Below are 27,384 nucleotides of genomic sequence, written 5' to 3'. Positions count from 1 at the left end.
CCCCCATCTTCACACAGATCTTCAACAGATCACTGGAGCTGTGCGAAGTCCCCTCATGCTTCAAACGCTCCACCATCATCCCCGTCCCAAATAAACCCAAAATTACTGGACTTAATGACTACAGACCTGTGGCTCTAATGTCTGTGGCCATGAAATCATTTGTAAGACTGGTTTTGGCTTATCAGAAGGACGTCACTGGACCCTTACTGGACCCCCTGCAGTGTGCCTCCAGAGCAAACAGGTCTATGAATGATGCAGTCAACATGGGACTGCACTACATCCTGCAACATCTCGACAGACCAGGGACTTATGTGAGGATCCTGTTTGTAGACTTCAGCTCCGCTTTTAACACCATCATCTCATCGCTCCTCCAGCCCAAATTAACTCTGCTCTCTGTGCCCACCTCTGTCTGTCAGTGGATCACCAGCTTCCTGACAGACAGGCAGCAGCTAGGAAGGCTGGGAAAATTCTCATCCAGCACCCGTACGATCAGCACTGGTGCCCCCCAGGGTTGCGTCCTCTCCCCACTGCTCTTCTCCCTCTACACCAGTGACTGCATCTCTGAAGACCCCTCTGTCAAGCTCCTAAAATTTGCAGACGACACCACACTCATCGGCCTCATCCAGAACGGTGACGAGTCTGCTTGCAGACAGGAGGTTGAGCAGCTTTGAGGCTTTCCTGTAGCTCAAATAGTAGAGCATGGCGCTAGCAACGCCAAGATCATGGGTTCGATTCCCAGGGAAAGCAAGAGCTGATCAAATGTAAAAACTGTAACTTGAATGCAATGTAAGTCGCTTTGGATAAAAGCGTCTGCTAAATGCATAAATGTAAATGTAAATGTAAATGTCTGGTGCAGTCTTAACAACCTGGAGCTCAACACGCTCAAAACAGTGGAGATGATCGTGGACTTCAGGAGAAACCCCCCTGCTCTCCCCACTCATCATGAACAGCACTGTGACTGCAGTGGAGTCATTCAGATTCCTGGGCACCACAATTTCTCAGGACCTGAAGTGGGACAATCACATTGAGTCCATTGTGAAAAAGGCCCAGCAGAGGTTGTACTTCCTTCGGCAGCTGAGGAAGTTCAACCTGCCACAGGAGCTGCTGAAACGGTTCTACTCCGCCATCATTGAATCCGTCCTCTGCACTTCAATAACTGTCTGGTTCAGCTCAGCTACCAAATCTGACCTCAGAAGACGACAGAGGGTAGTCCGGACTGCTGTGCACTGCTCTGCACTGTGGAGCTTCTGTCACTATAACAAATTCCTTGTATGTGTAAACATACCTGGCAATAAAGCTCATTCTCATTCTCATTCTGATTCTGACTATACCATCGACATCTATTCCAAATGTCCTTTCTATTGAATTTGCTTTACTGTAGCAGCTCATAAATTTATTAAAGGGATAGTTCACCCAAAAATAAAAATTGTCATCATTTACTCTCCCTCAAGTAGTTCCAAACCTGTATGAATGTCTTTGTTCTGCTGAACACAAAGGAAGATATTCTGAAGAATGTGGGAAACAGAGCAGTTCTGGGGCACCATTGACTTCCATAGTATTTTTTTTTTTCCTACTATGGAAGTCAATGGTGCCCCAAAACAACCTGGTTACAAACTTTCTTCAAAATATCTTCCTTTGTGTTCGGCAGAACAGAGAAATGCATACAGGTTTGGAACTACTTGAGGGTAAGTAAATGATGACAGAATTTTCATTTTTGGGTGAAATATCCCTTTAATTCAATGCTAATGTGTTTGTATATATAGTCACAATTGGATGTCTTTTTTTTTTTTGGTTGAATTTGAAATGGTTGTTATTCACCCCAGACTTTTCCACCATCCATTGCTCTAAGATGGTTTTCTGAGCATGGCTGCCAATGTTTGGTCCACAGGGACGAGGACCCAGACATCCTATTGGAGTCTATTTATAAGGAGGGTTTGTGTAGTGGCACAATGCTATATGCCAGTAAGTACTCTATGTTCCACATTCAGTTTTTATTCTTTTATTTTATTTTCCCCCTTCAGGCTAATCAAGAGCTGATGTGCCAATACATGCACTGTGGGTTACCAAGTCTGCAAAACCCTAAAACATTTTTCCATGATGCTGCAAATCCAATTTTAGCTCCGTATCTCTTTCTTCTTTCCCTCTGTGCCCAAGTCGTTTATGAGCATTACAGCGTGATCACTCTGTGACATCTTTTCATGCCTTGTGTTACTCGTCCACCTGACAGACTCTATCTAAAGCATCACGCTCACCACAGAAGCGTTTCACATCCCTGTGTTGGCATCTCTCAGGGGACTCCTCATACCCTTGGTGACTCATTAGGATCACAAGTTTTCATGCCTAAAGATAATCTCCCATAATACTCAGTTGCTGGTGTCATACTCTATTGCAAATATGTGCTGAGGACATGTCTGAATCGGGCTTTGACTGGAATGAGTCTGGTGGAAGTATGGAGTCATTACCCCAGGAAATCCTGCATCTGTATCCATCCAAGTTTATGTGCATTTATCCAACTACACAGACCACACATGTAACACTAATAATAGTGCTAATAATAATAACAATGGTAAGCATAGAACTGTCTTCATCAGGAAGTTTCATTTCTTAATATTTTGGAATTATTTATTTATTTTTTATTTAATTTTTTTTCCAGTCGAACCACTCTGTCCCTCCTGAGATTTTAATTTGTAATTTTGTTAATTTTAATTTTGTAATTTAATTGCTAAACTGACTAAATAATTTAAGAACATATTTTTGCATTTTCACAGTTCTCTGGTTTTGGTTAATGTTCACATGACATGCAGGTGAACATAAAATATTTAAAGGTGCTGTATGTAGGATTGACACCGAGTGGTTGAACTAGGTATTGCAGTCCAAATTCAAAATATTGGAGACGGTTATTTTCACCCGGCCCCTCCTCCTCAGACTTGACGCACACGCAGGTTGCCAGATTAACGACATCAACAGGAAGGAGCGCACATGACGATGAATACAATTAAATACGCTGTGTTTTCCAGGAACTGGCAACCCGCGGTGCCGAAATACCGCGGGTAAACTGTCAGTGGGCGGGTTTCACAAACCATAACAAACGCAGACATTCCGGGCCGGAATACACATTTTCAAAGGAGAGTAACTGACTGTAGCATTGTTTTTCAGATAAACAAGCATGTTAATTTAGCATGTTTCTTAAATATCTGCAAACGTATTATGGTATTTTTATGCTTTAGTAGAGTCAAAATCCTTCAATCTTTTTTTTTTTTTTTTTTTTTTTTATCAATTTTATTTTTTTTTTTTAATTAATTTTGTTTTTTTTAATTATTTATTCATTACAGGACACCTAAATTGTGTCATGGACCTACAATTGACCATACCATCTTTTATGTGTGAGTGAGTGGAAGCATGTGCCCAAATCGTTAAAACACATCAGTGGGCAGTGGATAAGTATCATTCACAAGCCTAATGACCTACCAGTAAAGCCTAAAAAAAAAAAAAAGAAGGCAAATTATGCTTAGTCTGTGCTTAATCCAATTTGCGTGCTTGCAAAACATCAAAGTAATGGGTTAGGTACCCAGGGAAAAGTCCAGAAGTTGCTTTGGATAGAATGTCTGCCAAATGCAAAGATTAATGTGCATATAAAATATTTTGTTTGCATTTTAGAATTTACGCCTACAAACATGGGGCCTTCATGCAAATTACGTAAAACTGAAAACCAATCACTTTGGAAAGGTTCTCAAGACATTTTAGCAGTGTTTAAGCTTATCTTCAATCAATATAAAGAGATTTGTATTTCTCTTTCCCCCCTTGCTTTGTGTAAGATGCCAGGCACACTTGGCTGTTGTTACTAGTTCAGTAATGGGGTCAATCCTTATCACCAAATTAATGTTTTGGCAACAGTGACAGAATTATTTCATGCTGTGGTGCTCTTGGCTCAATGTTAGCAGCTGCCCTTTGACCAAATAAGTTCTGTAAATAGTTTTTTTTTACTACCAGAACATAAGCTATGTGTGGTGGGTTTTGTTTTTTTTGTGTTTTTTTTTTGTTTTGGTTTTTTTTTTAAGACGAGAACATTGTGGACACACAGAAATGTTTAGTCCCCAGACCAAGTTAGTAGTTATTTCTAAGTTAGTAGTTAGTAAACCATCCCATGGTGCAGTGTAAGTTTTAAGTTTAATCCTGTGAATTTAGGTTGTCCTTTAACAAATGTCTCTCATTGGGCTAAGCATAATTTCCTTTGTGGTCTTTTTTTATTTAATTTTTTTAATGATCATGGCCTCATTTACTGTTGATGATGTCTTGAACATGGTCTTCTAGATTCTGGGAATAATTTAGATTACTCTTTTTGGCAATCTGCTCCGTGCGCGCTTTCTATTGATGCAGATCAGAAAAGAGAGATTGTTTTTCTGGTTTGCCCTTATAAGGCTATACAGGTTCTGTCTTTAGATGTACTGCAATCAGGTAACCGAAAGTGCAATCTGTTATTAAATGTCTAACCTATAACCTTTTGTTGTGGCACTACTAAAAGAGACCCTTACCCAGTCTTCACAGGCACATTAAACTGTCCTCAGGGACTGTCCCCTGTCATTTTTAGTGATCGTGTACCAATGAGCAATTCTTATGTCCATATGGGCATGGAGCAGGAGTTTATTTTGTTAACTGCAGTTAGGATGGCATGTGTGAACATGACAAACAGAGCTTTTCTGTATAGCCATTGTTGTGACCTGCAGTGTTAACCGTTTCCCTGCTCTAGGGTGGAAGCTTTTTCAGATGTTAGGCATTAGTTTACAGTCCCATTCATGTTAAAACATAACATTCAAGAATACAAAGTGTCTGTAGCAATGTTGTCTTTCTTGCTTTAAAGCAATATGCTGTTTGGTTGCCTACATCCCTATCTATTCTTAATTTCTTATGGAATAGAGCAGTATAAGGAACTCGCAGCATATCAGCTTTCAGAGGAACATGCCCTGAGAAATAGGGGTTAACTGAGGTAGAAGTTTATTTCCATAGTCTTGCCAGGCTGCCACTGAGAATAACACTGTGTTTGGCAAGAAATGCTGTGGTGGTTAGCTTCATTCAAATGTCAAGCCAGCGGTAACTTGTACAGAACATTTGTTATGCTATATTAAAATTTTGAGGTTCGTCTGTGTTCATGTTCTAACAAATGAACAAGTTCTAAGCCTGATTTAAAAAGATAATCGGTAATGCAAAACTTTAATGCCAAAGAAGGCCCTTCTGTAGAAATTAATGTGGTCCGTACGATGTAGTTACATGAAGCACTACCTGTTTGATTGTTTTCCTCCTGATTGATCAGCGATTATGATCTATATAACTATTGAGATCTGTCTGTTATGCTCAACACAAGGTTATAGTTGCTGTTTAAAAATGTGTTGTCATTGTAGACCCTGTGATTGTTAATCAGTTTATGTCATTGTCTTTGTAAATGTCTGATCCAGCTGATCTAAATTAGTAATACTCTGTTTCAAACAGTTGTGTTCAGAGTGATTGTCTGTTACTCTTCCCTTGTGTCACTCTTCCCACATTTCCGTTTCCTACTCATAATGGCTTACTGTGCAGGAGCCCTCATACAATGGGCTTGACTTGACTTGGAGCATCCTTTGACACAGTACTGCAGGACTGCAGTCTAACTAATAAAACTTTCCATGTGCTGGTCTCATAGCTTTTACACATGCTCTTTTGACAGGCTGACAATTGCTTAAATCAGATGTTATCATTAACACAGTTAGTACTCTATGTTGTGCAGTATGGGTATTATGGTTTATCCTAATGCTTCCTTTTGAACAGTGTTCTTGAACTGATTCTGTGGTGTGACGATCAGTTATACCTAATCACTTATTTTTGTCAACCCTTAGATGCATAGCAAGTATCTTGTCTTGAGTTGGAGCAGTGAATGCAGAAACAGAGGCAGAGACCGAGACCATGTGTGAATAATATCATTCAGTGTGACATGAAGAATGTGCCAAGTCACAGTTTCTCTCAAGGATTCTGTGTCCTCTCTGTCATATTTGGTTTTGTCACTCGCTTACCCTCAGACGAACCTAGAGTGATCCTTTACCTTGAACCAATACTGTATAAATTATTAAACTGTGCCATAGGCAATGTTTTCTTTCTGTATACAGTGATTTAATAATGACATTTTTAATGATGTTAAATTATTAAATATTATTAAATATTTTTTAATAATGACTTTTTTCCCCCTCGAGTTAGAATCAGTGTGCAGTCAGTTGTCTAAAATGCAAAAAGTCCCTAAAAAACTCCATAGTTTTGCTTTATGATGTGATTTAACAGTAACTATTGTTGTATGACTGGGCTTGACAGGTTACAGTATATGAGGTTGGGAAAAGCAGCAATAGCAAACTAACATATGTGAATCATTTGTGTGCTTTGCATTACTGATTATGTAGGCTATGAAGTGCACATGACCGCTTGTGTAACAAGTGAGTTTGGATAAAAGATCTCAGTTCACTTTAATGTGTTAGTTTGTTTGCTCTAGTTTCTGTTGGTTTACCCTTAAAGACATCAGAGGAACTCACAGATAGTTTGGTGGTAACATGTTTGTGTGTGATATCCTACTTTTACAATATCCCTGTTTTCTATTTCACTTTCTTAATCTTTTGCCCACATGCCTTCACTTCTTTTTCTTTTCTTTTCTTTTCTTTTTCTTCTCTCTTGAACACAACTGTGGGTATCTAGGGGAACATTCAGCCCAGTGATGTACAGTTTTAGACTGAAAAGACTGGTTTATGGTACCACATTTGCTGACAGTAAAATTCTTGGCTGATCTATTAGTCTGTATAATAAGAGGTTGAATATAATTTATTGAAAGGCTATATGCTTGCATGCAAAGAATGTGCTAAGTATATGCTAAGTCTAAGTGAGATGTTGAGGGAATTGTTTTAAATGTGTGCCACACTCTCTCCATGAAACTATACTTCCTTCTCTGTGTGTGTGTGTGTTTGTGTGTGTGGCATATGACATCCTGGCTGCTTGTTGTGACATCCTTCCAAGCAGCAGCAAAAAAAAACATGTTCGTCATGAATGCCATTTGCGAATGGTGTGTGTGTGTGTGTGTGTGTGTGTGTGTGTGTAACATTATCAGTAGCAAGCAGCTGTCTGTGGTGGACCACATCATTCTCCATGCTGTCATGGACTTTACCACTGAGCTCAGATGCCTGGCTACACACGCACACACACACACACACACACACACACACACATACATGGTTTGCTATCCTTGTGGGGACTCTCCATGGGTGTAATGCTTTTTGTGCTGTACAGACCGTATATTCTATTGCCCTACACCTAAACCTACCCCTTACAGGAAACCTTCTGCATTTTTAGATTTTCAAAAAACTGTGATTTATTAGCTTGTTTACCCGTGGGGGACCTCAGTTTAGGTCCCCACCGTGACACGAGTCCCCATGAGTCTGTGTGTATTCAGGTTTAAGTCCCCACCTGAATAAAAAAAACAGGTATGTACACACACACACACACACACACACACACACACACACACACACACACACACACACTTACACTTGTCTGTCTGTACCCCTTTACTTGGCAATCTCTATATTTCACTCTTTCTCCTTTGCGTATTTGAATGCGCGCACACACACACACACACACACACACACACTCACACACAGGGATAGTAACTACAACAGAACACATCATAGTGACAGACTTTTGGTCTTTTCGTTGTCAAAACAGATCACCAAAACAAAACATTATTAGAAACCCATGTATTTGCTAAGAGCCAAGCTTCTCATTTGACGTGCTTCATGACGTACCATCAAGGGATCCAGTGGCCAGTGATATTCAACTCTCATGGGACATTAACTTGGGCACATAATGTACAAATATTCACTGTTCATGACCAGTCTGGTTTTGTGAATCAAGATGATCTCAGTGTTCTTTTGAAATCACTATTCATGCCAGATATTGTGGGATATACATCTGTCAAGTTGAGAAAGCTTTAAAAGTTTAGTAATGCATAATATTAACATATAAATTTAACACTGATTAGAGCTTTAGTACCTTTATGTGTGCAGACACTGTTTGCTGCAGTGGCGGCTGCTGGTCTTTCAAAGAGGGGACGCTCATTTTCGGCCTACTTCATAAAAATTGTATTTATACGTAAATTCTGCCCTACGTTCCTTTTCAAGAAAATGCTCTGCGACCCTGTCGTACCAACTAGGTGTCTTTTCCAGTGATGCTAGCCTAGCCTACTGTATGAATGAATGAATGAACAAATAATCTAAAAAAAATGTATATTAAACTCAACGGAGGAAATGTGGGAATTAGGTTAAACTGAAACAAGGAATGTGGTGTATAATAGGGTTGGCACGATACCATAAAAATGTCTTACGATACTATACCAGCTTAATTTATACTTCAATTCTACAAAATGAATCAAAATTTAATAAATAAATAGATTAAGTATTCTCTGAATACTTAATTAATGTGAATGAATGACTGGCTATTTTTATCCTTGAAATGATCTAAACAAAACTCATCTTAGCACTGCACAGAAGCTGCATGAAGTGACATTTAGATGTGGCATTTATTCATTTAGACCAGGGGTCTTCAACTAAAACGGCTCGAGGTCCAGTAATGAACCCTCCCCACCAGCCGAGGTCTGAACAATTATATATAAAAAACAATTGATGGTTTTTGCCAGGCCAGGGTATCTGCAGGATATTTAAGCTTAAATTCAAGACTTTTAAAGATCTTTTTTTAAGACCTGCACAAAAAATTAAAATAAATTAAAAATTAAATGACTGTAAAGATGCAGGTTTTCACAAAAACAATCAAGTATTATATTAATTAAATAACATAAATATATTTTACTGCCTTAATTGTTTACATTTTATAACACATCATCTTGTTGATCCACCAGTTCACATTTACAACTCTGCGTGTTTGCTTAAAAACATGGATTGATTTTCACATTGGCCTTTGACAACAGCAGACTGTACAGGCTGATTGAAAATGGAAAATCATTCTCTTCCAGCAGGTGGCGCTTTGGGAATGGCAGTACACAAAGCCCAACAGACAGACTCCACAAAGCAGCGAAGCAGATGACTTTGAAATGTGCAGAACTCATTTATTCAAAGAATAGCGCAATTCTTTTCTTTCAGTCCCCACATTTAACACCTCCTGAAATCATAATTAAGACTTTCTTGTAACATTTAAGATTTTTAAGGACCCGTCAACTTTCCTAATTTTTGAAAATGCCATTGCTTTTCACCCACTCCAGGGCTCGCAAAATTTCAGAATCCCTGGTAGCCCTTCGGGCAGGTACTCTTCAGATTTTGGTAGCCCGAAAATTAATTTAACTAGCCCGAATTAAAAAATTACTTATTTATTTATTTATTTAATATAGAAAACCAGATAGGAGTTTAAATGTCAATCAAAAATATTTTCAATACACAAATATCAACAAATATGAAGGAAGGAATTTTATTTCACTATTTACAGGGTATCTGCAGAATTTTTTAAAAATATATTTAAGGCAATTTATGACCCATTTTAAAAGCTGCACAAGTAAAATGAACACAGAATGAGCGGGGTTGGACAATGTCTATGGTAACATACAGTTTTGAGCCATAAAATTACATGATTTGCAGTTCAGATACAGGTTTTCACAAAAACAAAAATCTTATACAACAGCGTTTCAGGCTATAGACAGTTTTTAATGAAAAGGGATCAATCAAACATATAAATTGTTAATTTAAAACGTATAAATATTACTGTCTTAATTGTTTAGATTTTTAGAAGGCACATCAACTTCTTTCTCATTTACAACTCTATGTGTTTGTTGCGTAAAAACATGAGTTGATATCTGCATCGATCTGACCATAAACAGCAAGAAAGGCTTTTTGGAAATGCAGAATCACTCTCTGCCACGAGGTGGCGCTTTAAGAGCGCTGAAATATTGCGGTTTCCCCGGAAACGCTGTACACAAAGCAGCTCAGCGCTCATAAACGCTGCTTTATCAGGAATTATAGGTAAAATGAAATTAAAATGCCAACGTTTCTGAAGACAGTCGGTTCCCTTCAGATACATTCACATAAAGACATCTGCGCCGCGTTTTTACTTGAAACGTGCAGCGCTCATGTTTATTCAACGACATCATTGCCTTTTGAAGTTTAATCCTGCTGTATCGCGCGACTCTCGTCTTTCCGTCCTGTAAGACCTCTAGAAATTATAATGAAGACATTTCTTACACCATTTAACATATTTAAAACTTTTTATGGCCTTAATTTTGATACAACTCACTTTCAGAGTTTATAAGGACCCGCGGGAGATCTGTATTTAAGGAGCCTGTCGGGCAGGCAGTGATACATTTTGGTAGCCCGACTGGAAAACACAATAGCCCCGGGACGTCGGGCTAGCGATTTTGCGAGCCCTGCACTGAAAGTTTCATCCGTCTGCGCACAGCGGGCAGCTCTCTGCTCTCATCACTGCTCGCACGACCGCACCCAAACGGCTCTAGAGCTAACCTTGATCTGCTAGATATAAATTTGATGTACTAGAAATTAGCATTTGGTATTTATTTCATTATGTCAAAAGCCTTCACGGATTCGGACCGGAATCCGCTACCGTTAAGACTACAAAAGATGCGCCAGATGAAATAGAAGCTAGATATGTAGGTCCGGGTCCAGATGGGACGGCTTCTGGGTCCGGACCCGGACCGCGGTCCGCCTGTTAGTGACCTATGATTTAGACTGTGTTTATAATTGCATAAATAATGTTATGAGATTAATGTTTTTAATACTAAATTCTGAATATAGAAATATGTTGGAAAATAATGTAATATGCCTACTTTTAGACAGGAAACTTAAAAATGGCCAGCAGGTGGCAGAAGTTCGTGATTGAATGAGTCTTTCAAATGATTCTTTCAAAATGACTGAATCCTTCAGGAGTGAATCAAATGACTGTTTTTATGAATGGCTTCGTGAATCAGTGATTCGCCCAAATCAAAGCGGATTTGGATCGAACACAAACAAAACAAAAACAGCACTCTTGCTCGTGTCGTATTGCCTAAGTGTCAGGAGCATTTTTTGCTCGCATATCTTGAAATTTCCGAGTTAGCAGCATGTATATTAAAACTCAACATTATAAATTAATAAATAATATATATAATGATTGATAAGAACCAAGTGCAAAGCCGTTATGGGACTGAGCTCGAATAGCTTCAGCGTCAGCGACTTTTTATAGTACAAAATCGCTGTCAATCAAAAGGAGATGCAGTCTTTCGACAGACCCTCCAATCATCACGCAGAAGCCCGGAGTCCAGGCACGCCCACTCCTCCATTCACCCCCAGAGACCGCTGAGCGTCCGGGGGCGGGACAGAATCACAGCATTTATCCAATGACCATCTAGTTTCGAAGCACTGAAAAAAAACTGTTCGAAGCAGCCCCATTGAAGTCAATGGACGCTAGGCTTCAACAGAGAAATACACTGAAGCTACGGGGATGTATGAGAAGGAAATCGAGTCAGCCGACCTGCTATATGTAGCTGATTCTGAACGAACTCATCTTCGAGATGAACGTGTTCTAACGCATTTTTAGTTAATAAAATGTTAACACAATAGTACATATTTGACCATTAATTTTTTGACATTATAGGGGAAGCCGAGCTTCCCTTGCAGTCTTAAAGAAACCCCCACTGGTTAGCTGTGTGTGTGTGTGTGTGTGTAAGAGCTTTAATGTCGTCATTTACACCACCTTAGTGATGGATCTTCCTTCCTTCCTCCCTCCCATTTGTAATGTACAGAATCAGTCAGAATTTAGATGCACACGTTTCTGTTGTGCCTGTGAAGGTCTGTACAAAACTAATTTTTATTTCACACCTTTTTAATGGATTAGTTGGACCCACATAGTGAAGGAAATGAAGGATTTCTCTTGAAGCGGGTTGAGAGAATGTGTAGGCACAGCTTTTTTCTAAAATATATAGAAATAAATCAAATATGAAATATATTATATCTAAGAGTTTTGATTTTCTTAGTATTCCCATGCTTCCATTTGTGTGTTTTTCAGTTTTGATGAATATGTACTTGCTCTAAGATGTGGAAAATGGTAAAGAATGAGTAGATGTATCTTTTGACTGGTACAGTACAACAATTTGAAATGCTTATCAAGAAAATAAAACTGTGCTTTAAAGGCGTGTTAAATGGGTTTTACTTGAATGTGTCATGACTAACCTGTCAGTCAAGTGCTGAACATGTGAAAGGCATTTATATGACAGGAATGACTGTTTAAAGGCAGTCAGTGACACCCTCTCATTTCTTTTGTTTCTGAATGATAAGCCAGTTAGAGAATTCCTGTGATCCAATGCTTAATGATGACTTGTTTTTATCAATGCAAAAGGTTTGCTTTGTGTTTACCACCACACAAATTGTACTGGTAGGTTCTAGCTAGCTGAGTGAGTTACACTGAATCAGATACTGTGCCTTAGTCAAACTGTGAAGTTCAATCTTTATGTCAGTAAGTATCTTGATAAGGTGTGTTTAAGTGCCCTTTGAGAATGTGTCACTGCAATAATAACAATCTTTGCCTCCTAGATACAAGTATTGATGCCCTTGTCAGTTGACTGATAAATAACCAGTTTCCCCACTTTCTCCCTCTTGTAGAGAAGTTGTATAATTCCCATGGCCCTGAGCTTCGGCGGTCCTTGTTTTCATTAAAGCAACTCTTTCAGGTAAGATCATGAAAAACACACGTAAAAGGGTTTTAAGAGAGAAAAAGCTATATGTGAGTGAGTTGGATAAGGACGATGAGATGTTACAGATAGTGAACTGAATGAGTGACAAACTCTCTCTTCCACATGTACTGTTATTACATTGTATTCTAAATTTAGTCTAAATTGCAAGGAAAATTTAGCACAAAATTAAATCTTGAGGAAGTGTCTCATAACAGGACACAGCAATACTGATACAATCCACATTTATACTAATGGTGCCCCCATATACCATATACACCCATATCAGTGCTGACCCCAAACTTCTTGAACTGTAGTTCAGAACATTGTATGCAGTTGTACACAAAAGCAGATCTTAATTCTGTTTTTTTTTTTTTTAACAGGATGATAAGGACTTGGTTCCAGAGTTTGTGATCTCCGAGGGTCTGACGTGTTTCATTAAAGTGGGTGCTGAGGCAGATCATAACTACCAGAACTACATTCTCAGAGGTTTGTACACATGCAGAACTACTACAAAATATGCCATGCATGCCTCCATTAAAAACGTTTACCATTGTTACCATTGTTAACATTGCCGGCACTGTACAATAAACTCTGCTGTCCTCTTCCCAGCTCTCAGTCAGATCATGCTGTTTGTGGACGGAATGAACGGTGTTGTGAACCACAATGAGACAGTACAGTGGCTGTACACCCTGACTGACAGCCTGGTGAGTGACGGAAACACACACACTCCACAGCATCTCTAAACATTGACCACAATATAGTATTAGTACACCATTCCATCAGTGGCTGTGTATTAATGCACCTTGACATTTTTAATACCACAACATGCCAGCTGATTAAGAGTCAATAGATCCATGTTCAAAAGTTAATTGTATGTGATAATCATTACATTTTACATTTACTGTACATTAACTCGTTGAGCAAATGCTTGTCTGCTAAATTATCCAAAGCAACTTACAAATGCTTTTTTTATAGCTCAAACAGAACAGCATAGTGCTAGACACATTGAAGTTGCTTTGGATTAAAGTGGCTGGAAAATGTGTAAATTAAAAAAAAAAAAAAGAAATGCAGTTCAACAAAACAGTCAGTTCATCCTAAGGCAATGTAAAATTAGAAAAAAAATATAAAGCTGGCCAGAAAGGTACAAGCTAGTGAAGAGATGTAGGTGTAAATCTGGACCAAATTCAAGAATTTTGATCTTTACTTGCAGCCTTCACTTCTAATTATTAAAGTTAAATATTTCTACTGTGGGAGAATAGTCTGCCAAATCTACCACAGGAATGTTTATTACTATTTACTTGATATTAAAATGGCCATAATAAACTGGTTGGTGCTGTTGTGCAACCATTTTCAAGTTTGGGCCATTGCTCTGTCGAGTTTGCATCTTCACAAGTTTAAAATATGTATGTGTAGTTTAGGAAGTTTCTTAATGCAAAGTTAGTGTGAACCAGTTGACGTAAGATTTGTACACTTTTCCGTAATGGATTCAGTCATCTTGAGAATCAGTTTGAGGTCATATCCTTCTGCATGATATCAAAGAGGAAGTGAAAATGAGAATGGCAGAATAATCAAGTAACTATCAGAAATAAAACCTGAATCAGATTGTTTATTTTATTTTTTTATTTTACAACAAACACAAAATACTAGTGGTAAATTTCTGTATCAGTGTCAGAGATGCATGTTTATTTTGTAATGATACACTATTATGTGCAGTACATGATTGCATGAAAACATAACTGAGCCTTATTGAGCTTTGATACTGCCATCTTCTGTAAGAGGACGGTAAATGCTGCCTCTTTATAGCCTATTTTTCTCATTCTCTTTCTCTTAAGTCTCGGCTGGTTGTGAAGACAGCTCTGAAGTTGCTGATAGTGTTTGTGGAGTACACGGAGTCCAACTGTCCACTGCTTATTCAAGCTGTCAGCATTGTGGATGGCAAGAGAGGTTGAACATATTTAAACATTCTCTCATAATACTGACACTCGAAATCCACCATGTGCCATTCATTCTTTTTTCTGTCATTTATCCTTACAATAACTTTTTTTAGAGAGGGAGCTTAAGGTGTATGTTATCTTTTTCAGGAGTAAAGCCTTGGACGTATCTAACAGAGATCCTGTCAGAGAAGAATGGATCAGACACAGAGCTGCTCATCTACACCATGACCCTCATCAACAAGGTAAACCACAGATTACACACCCAAATCTACAACCATGATGCACATCAGCACAATGTTGAGCCTAAATGTCCTAGATGTGTATTTATCCCTCTGCCCTCCCAGACTCTGTCTGCGCTTCCTGATCAGGACTCATTTTATGATGTGACCGACTGTTTGGAGCAGCTAGGAATGGAAGGCATTGTCCAGAAACACATGATTAGCAGCGGCACCGAGGGTGACCTTAAACAACAGTTCATCATTTATGAGGTAAACTCCCAGTACACCTCAAACATTCCATTTCTCCAATATACAGGTGCATCTCAATAAATTAGAATGTCGTGGAAAAGTTCATTTATTTCAGTAATTCAACTCAAATTGTGAAACTTGTGTATTAAATAAATTCAATGCACACAGACTGAAGTAGTTTAAGTCTTTGGTTCTTTTAATTGTGATGATTTTGGCTCACAAAAAAAAAAATCTCATCAAATTAGAATACTTCATAAGACCAATTAAAAAAAACATTTTTAGTGAATTGTCGGCCTTCTGGAAAGTATGTTCATTTACTGTATATATACTCAATACTTGGTAGGGGCTCATTTTGCTTTAATTACTGCCTCAATTCGGCGTGGCATGGAGGTGATCAGTTTGTGGCACTGCTGAGGTGGTATGGAAGCCCAGGTTTCTTTGACAGTGGCCTTCAGCTCATCTGCATTTTTTTGGTCTCTTGTTTCTCATTTTCCTCTTGACAATACCCCATAGATTCTCTATGGGGTTCAGGTCTGGTGAGTCTGCTGGCCAGTCAAGCACACCAACACCATGGTCATTTAACCAACTTTTGGTGCTTTTGGCAGTGTGGGCAGGTGCCAAATCCTGCTGGAAAATGAAATTAGCATCTCCATAAAGCTGGTCAGCAGAATGAAGCACGAAGTGCTCCAAAATTTCTTGGTAAATGGGTGCAGTGACTTTGGTTTTCAAAAAACACAAACACCAATACCAGCAGATGACATTGCACCCCAAATCATCACAGACTGTTGGAAACGTAACACTGGACTTCAAGCAACTTGGGCTATGAGCTTCTCCACCCTTCCTCCAGACTCTAGGACCTTGGTTTCCAAAGGAAATACAAAACTTGCTCTCATCTGAAAAGAGGACTTTGGACCACTGGGCAACAGTCCAGTTCTTCTTCTCCTTAGCCCAGGTAAGATGCCTCTGACGTTGTCTGTGGTTCAGGAGAGGACAACTGTAGCCAAATTCCTTGACACGTCTGTGTGTGGTGGCTCTTGATGCCTTGACCCCAGCCTCAATCCATTCCTTGTGAAGTTCACCCAAATTCTTGAATCGATTTTGCTTGACAATCCTCATAAGGCTGCGGTTCTCTCGGTTGGTTGTGCATCTTTTTCTTCTACACGTTTTCCTTCCACTCAACTTTCTGTTAACATGCTTGGATACAGCACTCTGTGAACAGCCAGCTTCTTTGGCAATGAATGTTTGTGGCTTACCCTCCTCGTGAACGGTGTCAATGATCGTCTTCTGGACAACTGTCAGATCAGCAGTCTTCCCCATGATTGTGTAGCCTAGTGAACCAAACTGAGAGACCATTTTGAAGGCTGAGGAAACCTTTGCAGCTGTTTTGAGTTGATTAGCTGATTGGCATGTCACCATATTCTAATTTGTTGAGATAGTGAATTGGTGGGTTTTTGTTAAATGTGAGCCAAAAACATCACAATTAAAAGAACCAAAGACTTAAACTACTTCAGTCTGTGTGCATTGAATTTATTTAATACACGAGTTTCACAATTTGAGTTGAATTACTAAAATAAATTAACTTTTCCACGACATTCTAATTTATTGAGATGCACCTGTATAGACTATTGTTCAAAAGTTTGGAGTCAGTAAGATTTTTATTATTATTGTTTTATTTTTAATAAAGAAATTAATGCTTTTATTCAGCAAGGGCACGTTAAATTGAACAAAATTGACAGCATTACATTTATATAGATTTCTGTTTAAAATAAATGCTGTTCTTTTGAACTTTCAATTAATCAAAGAAGCCTGAAAAAACTATTACGGTTTCCAGCACAACTGTTTTCAACATTGATGATGATGATGATGATGATGATGATGATGATGATGATGATAATAATAATAATAGTAAATGTCTCTTGAACACCAAAACAGCTGAAGGATCACGTAAAGACGTGGTTGCTAAAAATTAATCTTCAGGAATAAATTACATTTTTAATCATATTAGAAAATGGTCCTTATAAATTGTATTAATATTCCAGTAATTGTCTTTACGGTCCAACTTTATACAGTATTAAGTGGCCTTAACTACTATATACTTACATTTAAATTAATCATTTGATGCAATGCACTTATGTACATACATGTTTTTACCTTGTACTTATGTTTCAAAAAAAAAAATACCTGCAGGTAATTGCATCTGTAATTTAACCTGTCCCTAACCTTACCTGTATCCCACCACAATATCAGCAAAAGTGTTTTGCAATAGAATATGAACACAATAAGTACATTGTACTTATTTTTTGATGCAGGTACATAGTAGTTAAGGCCACCTAATATAAAGTGGGACCATCTTTACCATTTGTGTGATCAAATAAGGGCAGCTTTGGTGAGCGTAAGAGTCTTCTTTCAAATTCTGACTCCAACCTTTTAAATGGTAGTATAACTCTAAAAATACTGAATGATTTCTGTGTTTTGTATATTATGTAGAATGCCCTCAAGTATGAAGATGGTGAGATCGATGAAGGGGCACTAAATGTCCGTAAAGACAGAAGGAAACTGACACCCAGCGAGCAGGAGGGCAGGAGGAGCCGGCGGTCATCTTCTCACAATCTTACAGATAGTTCCTTTCGACCGGCTTCCCCAACTGTATCAGTCTCGTCTAACAGCCCTACCCCAGGTATCTTCAATGCAGCCTTTCTCCATTCCTGTTCTTGTACCTTGTGCTGTCCTCTGAAGGGCCTGTCTCACACGTCCAACGTCTGCACATTGTCATTTGAGACCTAATGTTAAAAGACTATAGCATTCACACTTCACTTGCACCTTTTGTGTTTCAGAGGTGATGCGAACAGCTTCCCCTCAGCTCTCAGATTCCTCTTATTCTCCTGTTCCTGGCAGTCCTGTGTTGACCAGTCCCTCCTCTATGACCCCTGGCTCCCCCACTCCTCCTCTCTCTCCGGCGACTAATGGAGCAGAGTCTACAGCTACAGCTGAGCAGGAAAACAACTTGTGAGTATTAACAGTGCGTTGTGTGTTTATGCATTCTTACACATTCATATACTTGGAATATGTTTTGTATTACTAAGCTTTTCAATAATTTAACAGCAAGGATACATTCAAGGACTTTCATACAGCAATGTAATGTTTCTCCACTGTGTGGCAGTGTAACCTACAGTAAGCAGGCCTTTCAGTCGTGACACTGTAGAAAAGAAAAGGTTTCATAAAGGATGATTTGTTGCCTTCACAGATGTGAATCCATTCTGAGTTAGATTATTCAAGTAAGGAAAATGTTTCTCACAAGTTCTCAATCAACAATAACATTCAAACATTTGTTCATTCATTCATTCATTGGTTCATCTCAAGGATTCAATTCATGTTTGGGTTGTATGGATTAGGCCAACAGCTTTTCTGTTTAGTGTAATGAACAATAATTAATTTTCAAACATATCCGCGGCAGTCCCTTTAATTTTTTTAGCAAATTTAGTACTTCAACTTAGTTGACAAAGCAACATTTCTATTTATTAATTAATTTATTTATTTAAAATTAATGAAAATGACACCGACACCAGTATACAGTAGCTTTTATTTTATTTTTAATTTTTTGATTTTATTTATTCATTCATTTATTTATTTAAAATTATTGAACATGACATGGACACCAGTATGGATTTATGTATGTATTTGTTTGTTTTTATTTATATAAAATTAATGAAAATGACACCCACACCAGTATGGATTTTATTATTATTTATTTTTAATTAATTAATCAATTATATTGATCTATTTATTTATTTATTTAGTTAGTTGGCTGGTTAGTTGGACGTGTTTTTTTTTTACCTGACCAAACAATCCTTCCATATTTGTGTTTGTTCTTTGACTCTATGTATTTTGTCCTGTGTGGATGAGGGTATGACAAAGACACTATCCTGCACTCTGATGCTGTCTTCCTTATGTAGACACACAGCTATTATTCACACACTAATGTTATTATCACTGCTGTGTTTTAATGTAATGTTTGTCATGTTTGAAATACTATATGATTAGCACTTTCCTACTTTACCTACTGTGTCCAGCCTAACTATGAATCTGCTATAAGTTGCATGGTCATTATCAGAGTCTTTCCACATGACCAAGATAGTCAGTGATTGATACATGCAACATTAGTGGTAAATGTGATTAGTATTCATTTTCCAGTCTGTGTAGATGAAGTCCTTAGACAGGTGACCTATTACTTTGATTTATGTAGTTAATGCTTATTTTATTTACTACGCTCTGGGTGTCTTATGTAATTGCCATGTGGCACCCAAGATGCACCACAAAATTATCTACCATTCTCATTTTTCATAAACCATTTATAAAAACATAATTGTGCATAGAAAATATAAGCTACTATTTTGTTATATTGGTAACGCAGATCTGCATCACATGCAAGTAAACAGCGTTACATTCTAGTTGCATGTATGCATATAAGCTTGTGAATTTCATTAAAATTTTTCAGATTGTCAGGTGTTTCTGGTTTTTGTAGATGGGGTATGTGAGAAGTTTTGGTTGGGTGCTTCTCCCAGTTTTCCCAAGTCACAATGTGCCATTTCAAGTGTTGCCTTTGGCCAAAGTGAAATGTCTCGAGTCAACAGTCCTTGCACATATATGTGGAAAGTGAATGTTTTATTTGGGAAGCTTTCCTCTCTGCGTAGAGCTACAGGAATGTTTTCTAGGGTTGGACAGGATATGTTTGGTCTTAAAGGTCCAGAACTGGGCACAATTGTAATCTGCCTATCAGCTCTCTTGATCAGAGCTTGTGCTTTCCTCTAAATGTTTTGCTTTTTTTTTTTTTTTAATGTGACATCACAAAGGAACATGACCAGTCACAAGCACAGGCATTAAATCCAATAATACAGCAGTTAATACTTTATTTTTATTAGATACGATCACTTTAACTGCATATACCTAGTTTTATGCATATGCATAGTAGTACATATTTAAATTGCATAATTTGTATATAGAATACATAAAGTTAACATTATTTCTAAAACATCCATGTCGCATAAATGATCTTTTAGTAGAAGTATTTGGATAACACTGGTAACCATTCACTTTTGTATATCATTAATTATAATTTCTATTCATATGCTGTTTTCCTCCTCTTCTAATTAAGTGCTGCATATTTTCTCAGTGGCACTGGGTGGTTGGGACTGTTTCTCTGATTCTTGCTGATGTTTTAGTCTTGTCAACATATTAACCCTCTGTTGTCCATGTAACCACCACCACTGTTCCTCCTCTTTCTCTCTATTTCTGTTTCTTCCCTCCCACAATTCCCTGGTCATTCACTAGGGGGCGCTCTTTTATGAGTCAGTACATAGCTCACATGGGGATTTCTAGACGGAGGTTAAAAAAGGAGAGGTCTATAACACAGGAAACCTCAAGCATCTCCAGCAGGTCTGTATCACATTTACATCACTTTCTGCTTTCGAGCCTTGGACTAATTGTTTGGTGTTTGTTGAACTTGTCCTGGCTACTGATCTGAGGCCAGTTTAGAGCTCATATTATATTCAAAGTAATCTGGATTTTGGATTGAGATTGTAGATCAGCAAGCCAGAGTAACTTCAACAATAAATTCATCTCATTTCAAACTTTTCTGAACTAACAAGAATTACAACATATACCACTCATGCACATGTAATAGTTTTTTTTGTTTTGTCTTTGTTTTTTCAGTGTCTTTTTTAGTATCTGACATTTGACAAGGTGCATCACAAATATAAAACCAATGGCCCCATAAAACAAGACTACAGAATCTGAATATAAATCTTACATAATGGCACTCTGAACAAATGGAGACGGGTTTTTTTTGCAGTGAGTAGTTGGCAGTGGCGGTAGAGGATTATTGTAGCGCACTAAAGAAGTCCTGAATGTTGCTCTCTCGAGCAGAACCACCAAACAAACCTCTCACAGCTTTCTGCTCACTGCAGTCATGATGTCAGCTCATCTGCGAAATGATAAATAAAAGTGCTGACTCTAATGAAGCAGCAGGAGGGTTCAAAGTGATCCATCTGAAGAAACATCACGTACAGTATATTAGATTAGCAAACTGCTGTTACAGCTGGCCAGTGCTGATAGTCATTTATTAGTTTATGAAATGATACTGATTTAGTAATAATATGAATTTGAAGCATTCATGACTACTACTATTACTACTACTTATTATTATTATTATTATTATTATTATATGTAAAATTGAGATTTTTTTTATATACTTCAAATTTATACTTCAGCAAGGATGCATTAAATTGATCAAAAGTGAAAGACTTAATTTAAACTTGTAACAATTTTTGTAACAATTTAATATTAAATCTGTTCTTTTGAACTATCTATTCATCAGAGAATACTAAAAATGTATCAACAGTAATAATAAATGTGTATTGGACACCATTTCTGAAGGATCATGTAATGCTGAAGACTGGATTAATGGTGAAAATTCAGTTTTACCATCACAGGAATAATTTACATTTTAAAATATATTAAAATAGAAAACAGTTCTATTGTTAAAATGCACAATGTTACTGTATTTAACTGTATTTCTGCCTTGTTGGGTATAAGAGACTTGCTGACCCCCAAACCTTTTAACGGTAGTTTATGTAGAAATTAACCAAGATTAATAAATGCTGTGAAGTTATTCATTGTTAGTTCATTTTATCGAAAACATTAACATATGTTAACCTTATTTTAAATTGTTTTTCTCAAAGGAGCTGTATTAGCATTGTACCTGTAAGAAAAGCAGAATATGAAAATTAGATGAAACAAAGCAGTGTGCCTTCAAATATTGTGTATTTTGAGGTGGAGAGAGACGCACATTTACTGGCATGCACATTCTTTTTGTGTTTGTGTATGTGTGGACCTGATTCACATCAAACTGCCCATAGTGTGCTATAGCCTTTAGCTCGCACTAACTAACTGTCTCTCCACAGAGCGTCTTTCACAGAAACAGACTCTCCTCAGGAGATCCCTTCCCAGACGGGAGCAGAGCAGCCCAGCCGGACGGAGGGAAAGCGAGTCGTCAAGTAAGCAACTGATCCTGTGATAAGGAGGATTGAGGGGAAAAGGCTGAAGAAAGAGATGTGAAAGGAGGTGTAGGAATAAGAGAAGGCAGGGCATGGGAATATTTTGGGAAGAACTTGAAGGTTTTGAAGGAGCAAAACAAGGATGAGTTGAATGGCATGAGTTGATTTGAACAGTGTGTTTATATGGGAATCTACTGCGTTAACTGTGCAGTTAAAGGAAAAGGGTAAGTCTTCAGTTTTTGAAGTGTCAAAAAATACTGAATTTATTAAGTGTTTAGTTAATCGTTCTCTTAACTTGTAACTTTAAATATCTGGAATTGATACACTGAGGATTATTCCTCTTATTTCCCCTCTAATGCCTAGGATCAGGTGTGTTTGCTTACTTTTATCTTTCTACTTCTACTCAAATATTCTTTGCTTATTTTTTGTATCAGATTTGCTTTCTTCAATATGTTATTTGTCTGTTTTTCTGGTCTATTTCTTTCTGTTTTTGCCAATTAACTGATTTACCTATCTTGTTTTCTCTCTGTCTCTCTTTGTGTGTATTCTCTCTCTCTGTCTCCCCATGCATCTTTCACTCCTCTCCTCTCTTTTCTCATAATATTTGGCACATCTCCTAATCTCTTCCTCCACTGCTGTGGCGCCCAACATTCCTGCGCTTTGCTTCTCTTTCTCCTTTTACAGACAGCAGCAGGCAGACAGTGTTTGGTGAGTAGCTGCAGTGTGGCCAAAGAATGTGGCTTTTGGAGGTGCTAGCACTTTAAATCATTTTGATGCTTAGTCATTTTGGGGAGACAAAGTCATAGAGGGAGGGTTGGAGGAAACAACTACTGGCTGGAAATTTAGAATAAATTGAATCAATCCGTTATATCTGCCAAAGACTAATCCACAAACAAAAATTTCCAACAAAATTGAGAAGTTTTAATAGATATATTTAATGTATGTTTAACTTTTTAAACTTTTTTTTTTTTTTTTTTTTATAGTTTGCTATTACTTGGATATTTATGATTTCGGATAGTTCTGACATAACATTAGTGCAGAGTTTAGAAGTGAGAGAATTACTTTTATTGTCATGAATGGACAATAATTCTTTCCTCTGTGGCCTTTTCCCCCTCATTGTCATTCATTATTCTTTGTATAAAGTTCTTCTTTCATCTCAAGTTGCTACTGAAAGATGCCTTTATCTTCTGCCTTTTTATGGGCTGCTATCCAAAAAATTGCTATTGTTGAAATTGCCCCCAAAAAAAAATCCACAAAGCTTAAAAGACAAAGTTATATATTATAACTTATACCAGATGTGGTGTAATGTGAACAGGTTTTCTAAAGGTATTTTCTATACATCTAATGAGCCTTGTGCAGTGTAGTTAACAGGAGTGATATGGGCAAAGTGTGTAAATTGAAGTGTTTTTCTTCAGTCCAGAGAGTGTGAATAGAGACTTGCCAGTTCTGAGGAATTATGAGTAAGTATACAGCAGCTTAATATGGTTACAGGCTCCTTTCTGCATACATCAGCATGCTGCCAGGTGTTTGGGGGCTAACTCAGCTGCTATGCTCAGAAACTGAGGCTGTGTGTGCTGTGTGTGAATATTAACCTTTAGTTTGGCTATTTATTTTTAATTTCACGTAGTATGATCCTTGTAATATTAATGATTCTGCATAGGTAGAAGTAACACGTATTAATGCAGTAGCATTGGGTTTAACAATTGACCTATCGGTACAGATCACAATGTAAGCGGGAGAAGTCTCATTTTACGGTCGGTCATCACGATCGCGGATGACAACATGCAGGATCAACACTGTTCATGTATCGCAGGGTACGATTAAATTAATGCACATTTAACCAGTTTAATATGGAGAGGCACTGAAATGTAGACTTTCGTTTATGTGTTTTTGACCTACACTGTACAAGACGCGAGAACAGTCCGCTATTTAGGTTTGTATGTTAGCAAGGACTCACTAACTTCAACGTTAGCTAGTTTTAGCCAGAGATACCTTGCTAAAGCACAAGATAACATTAACGTTCTGCTTGAGCAGATGAAAATTGTAACTTAATGAGTGTTTGACAATCAGAAAATGAACATTTTGGTCTTCATTTGTATTGGGGTGAATACTTAGGGACATTTTGCTCTGTTTTGTTTGGATTAAGGAAATGTAATAAAATAAATTATATTGCCCATCCTCTCAGGATACCTGGAATAAGTGTTACAAGTACCCCATGCACATCATTTTTCCATTTTTGAAGCATAAACCCCATAAAACCGATGCCAGCTTCGGATCTTCCAATGTTTCTCTATGGCGCTGAAACATAAAGATGTCCGAGTTCCACTCGACCGCTCCCCGTGCAACTGATACTCGAATGCCATTGGCTAGTCTGCGTTCGAGGGGAGGGGCTTACCGATAGGTCAATTACTTTATATACTTTACTGCCTTTTAAAAAAAATTGTTTTTTAAATCTTATAAAAGATTTCATCATGAATATGTGATTCATGTGAAGCAGTTTATTCTCGGCACTAGTGTTGTCACGGTACCAAAATTTCTGTATTCGGTACCAATACCAGTGAAAATCCACGGTTCTCGGTACCAATTTCGGTACCAAAGCAATACACAAAAACATGCTAATTGAAAAACACACTATTTCACACTAAGTCAAACAAAAATAAAATGTACAAAAATCAATGCCATTCTTTATGCTTATTTAAAATTGTGTTTCAAGTTTTTCCACAAGTAATAAAAGTATGGAAAACTGTAAACAAGATTCACCCAAATTTAATTGGTCTTTTAATTAATGAAATTTAAACATTTTATTTTTTGGTAGGCCTAAATAAAGGGGGTTTACTATTAAAATTAAAATATGGAAGAAATATTGTGTGATTATTTATTAAAATAATTACGTTTTATTAATTTTTTAAACAGTATTAGTAGTAGTAGTAGTATGACATACATTCTACTAAATAGTAGCCTAATATATTTCTGTCTAAATCGAACTTTTATTTTGATGGGTTGCCGTGAATACCTTTACCTTTTTGTGTGTATATATAACGATGGTTTTACTCAAATGAAATGGTAAAATGCTCGTGAGGTGACTCTCAGAGCAGTTCTGGAGATGTTGTTTATGTATTTATGTCCTCATTTAGACGGCAGACGCTGAAATCACCTCGACAGCGTATGTAACAAAACCGCACGTCTCTGCCATTCATTCATTCACACTGCGGGATTCATATTTGAATCGACTTTTGCGGCTTAATATTTACAGATACTAGTCCATATCGCGATTTGATTTAAGTGTAATGACCTACTTTGACAAATTTCATGACACTCCGTGTTAAACTGTAAATTCCGTTTTTAAACTAGGTTCCGAGATTCCGTCCGCGTTTTCTGCATCGCGGAAATCATCGGGCCGTACGCGTCAAGAACCGGGTTGACCGGCTACTCGGTACCACCGGTACTTAAAAAAACCTGGTACCGTGACGTTTTCATTTTTTTAGTACCGACTTGGTACCGAAGTACCGGGTCTTTTGACAACACTACTCGGCACACATGCCTCAGTGTAACTCTGAGTTTACCACAGTTCTTCTGGTGGATCACTGTGGAGTTAATCAAACCTGATCAGCATGGTGGTTATTGAAACAAGTAATCATACAGAAAATTAGTTTTCTGCATTGGTTTCTACATTTATCTAAGCTTAAATATAAATAAGATTGGAAATTGTGGGAAATCATTTCTAAGAATAATTTATATGGTGGTGGTTGTGGTGGTGGGCTTTGTCAGACACGGCTGGATTTCTGTGATAGGACTCAAGGGATTGTTTTTAAAATGCATTTATTTATTATTCCATATTGCTTACCTGTGCCTTTTTTGTGTGAGTGAACATTTTTGATCTGGTTTCTCTTTGCAATATAACTGCATGGTATCAAACAAGCGTGTAATAACCTTTAAAATAATCTTTTTTTAGTGTAATAAATAGAAGAAAATTCTGGACAAACAGAAAGTTTTCAGTCCCAAAAGCTTAAATGTTTATTATATGCCATTGTGATTTGAACTAGTTTATGGTTTCACTGTATTCTGCAACCACTCATTTCAGAGCAGGTCTACTATATATAACTTATCCACAGAATCAGAGCACTTATGTCACCCAACCCTCCATTTACAGCTCCGTAAATGAGTGCTTCTTCTCCGTTGGCTTTATAGAGACAATTTCTTGCGTAGTCTGGCTGCATCCCAGTGGGAGAAGAAAAGGAAGTCATATGGCGCCCACGAGAGACCTTCTCTAAGCGAGAGTGTGGTGTCTACAGACATAGAGGCATCTACAGAAGCCGAGCAGCCGGTCTCCAGCTCAACCACCGCAGGTGCTGATACCCTGACCTTCTGTTCCTTACAATGTCACACTGTTGTCCTTTACAATATGCATTGACTTCTTCCTTTTCAGTCTTCTGCATTCCATCTTTGCACTACTCCTTGTCTCTTTTTGTCTAGTTGTTCTCTTTCTTTGCTTGTCTTTCTATCTATCGAGACTCCAGTCATGATCTGACATCTTAAATACTCTGCTTTGCCCTGATCAGTGAAGCTTTACTAAATCTGAATGCATATGACTGTGTGAGCGTATTTGTGGTCATTTATTCATCTGTTTGTGTGTGTGCACTGTCATGAAGAAATACGAGCTTGTCTACACTCTGTATGTCAACTCCTCAAGGTTATTGCACATACTGTTAATTGCCAAGTCTGGAATGTGCTCTGATTGTTCTAGAGCAAGTTTGTCACAATTATGTAATGTGTCCTGCTGAGATACATAACTTTCAGCAGCGTTCCAACTGTGATGGTTCTGACTGCTTTTTAGAGCTGCACACTTTTAATTATTGCTTGCATGTGTGTCATCCGGTTTATGTCAAGCATAGATAGGAACTTGATTAATGTTGTAAGGGTGGGATGAACTTTTTGTATTTTTCTTCTGGAATCATGGGTCATGCAGGGCTGAAAGTGCTAATTAAGTGTGAGATGAGTGTTATGGAAGCAGAAATGAAAGTTGGACAACTACATGCATGTTTGCACCCGCTAGTCCACATCACTGCTGTATGTAAAGAGCTATATCTCATCAAGAGTAAATTAAATGCACTAATAAACTACTATATGTAGGGAAACATCTTGTGGGAGATTTAAATTGATAGTTCACCCAAAAATAAAAATTGTCACTTTTTCACCCTCACACC

The 27,384-nt window shown here is 37.7% G+C and overlaps 1 protein-coding gene across 7 annotated transcripts in view; it reads left to right on the top strand.

Moving 5' to 3' along the window:
• Positions 1–27,384, top strand: part of fhod1 (formin homology 2 domain containing 1) — a 53,582-nt gene that overhangs the window by 14,056 nt on the left and 12,142 nt on the right. For 2 of the 7 annotated variants that reach the window (XM_058780753.1, XM_058780747.1), the window contains exons 4-16: positions 12,657–12,724; positions 13,108–13,213; positions 13,337–13,431; positions 14,560–14,671; positions 14,809–14,903; positions 15,006–15,149; positions 17,616–17,805; positions 17,963–18,134; positions 20,457–20,561; positions 22,088–22,180; positions 22,865–22,888; positions 23,596–23,640; positions 26,369–26,526. In XM_058780753.1, coding sequence (XP_058636736.1) covers positions 12,657–12,724; positions 13,108–13,213; positions 13,337–13,431; positions 14,560–14,671; positions 14,809–14,903; positions 15,006–15,149; positions 17,616–17,805; positions 17,963–18,134; positions 20,457–20,561; positions 22,088–22,180; positions 22,865–22,888; positions 23,596–23,640; positions 26,369–26,526 — 1,407 coding nt within the window. The remainder of the gene's footprint in view (positions 1–12,656; positions 12,725–13,107; positions 13,214–13,336; positions 13,432–14,559; positions 14,672–14,808; positions 14,904–15,005; positions 15,150–17,615; positions 17,806–17,962; positions 18,135–20,456; positions 20,562–22,087; positions 22,181–22,864; positions 22,889–23,595; positions 23,641–26,368; positions 26,527–27,384) is intronic. The other 5 variants (XM_058780751.1, XM_058780749.1, XM_058780752.1 and 2 more) reach the window with 5 other exon arrangements.

The sequence above is a fragment of the Onychostoma macrolepis genome, chromosome 07, assembly GCF_012432095.1.
Source record: "Onychostoma macrolepis isolate SWU-2019 chromosome 07, ASM1243209v1, whole genome shotgun sequence".
NCBI classification, from domain to species: Eukaryota; Metazoa; Chordata; class Actinopteri; order Cypriniformes; family Cyprinidae; genus Onychostoma; species Onychostoma macrolepis.
Note: the sequence above shows the minus strand (reverse complement) of the source record. Positions and strands in the feature narration are given on the sequence as shown.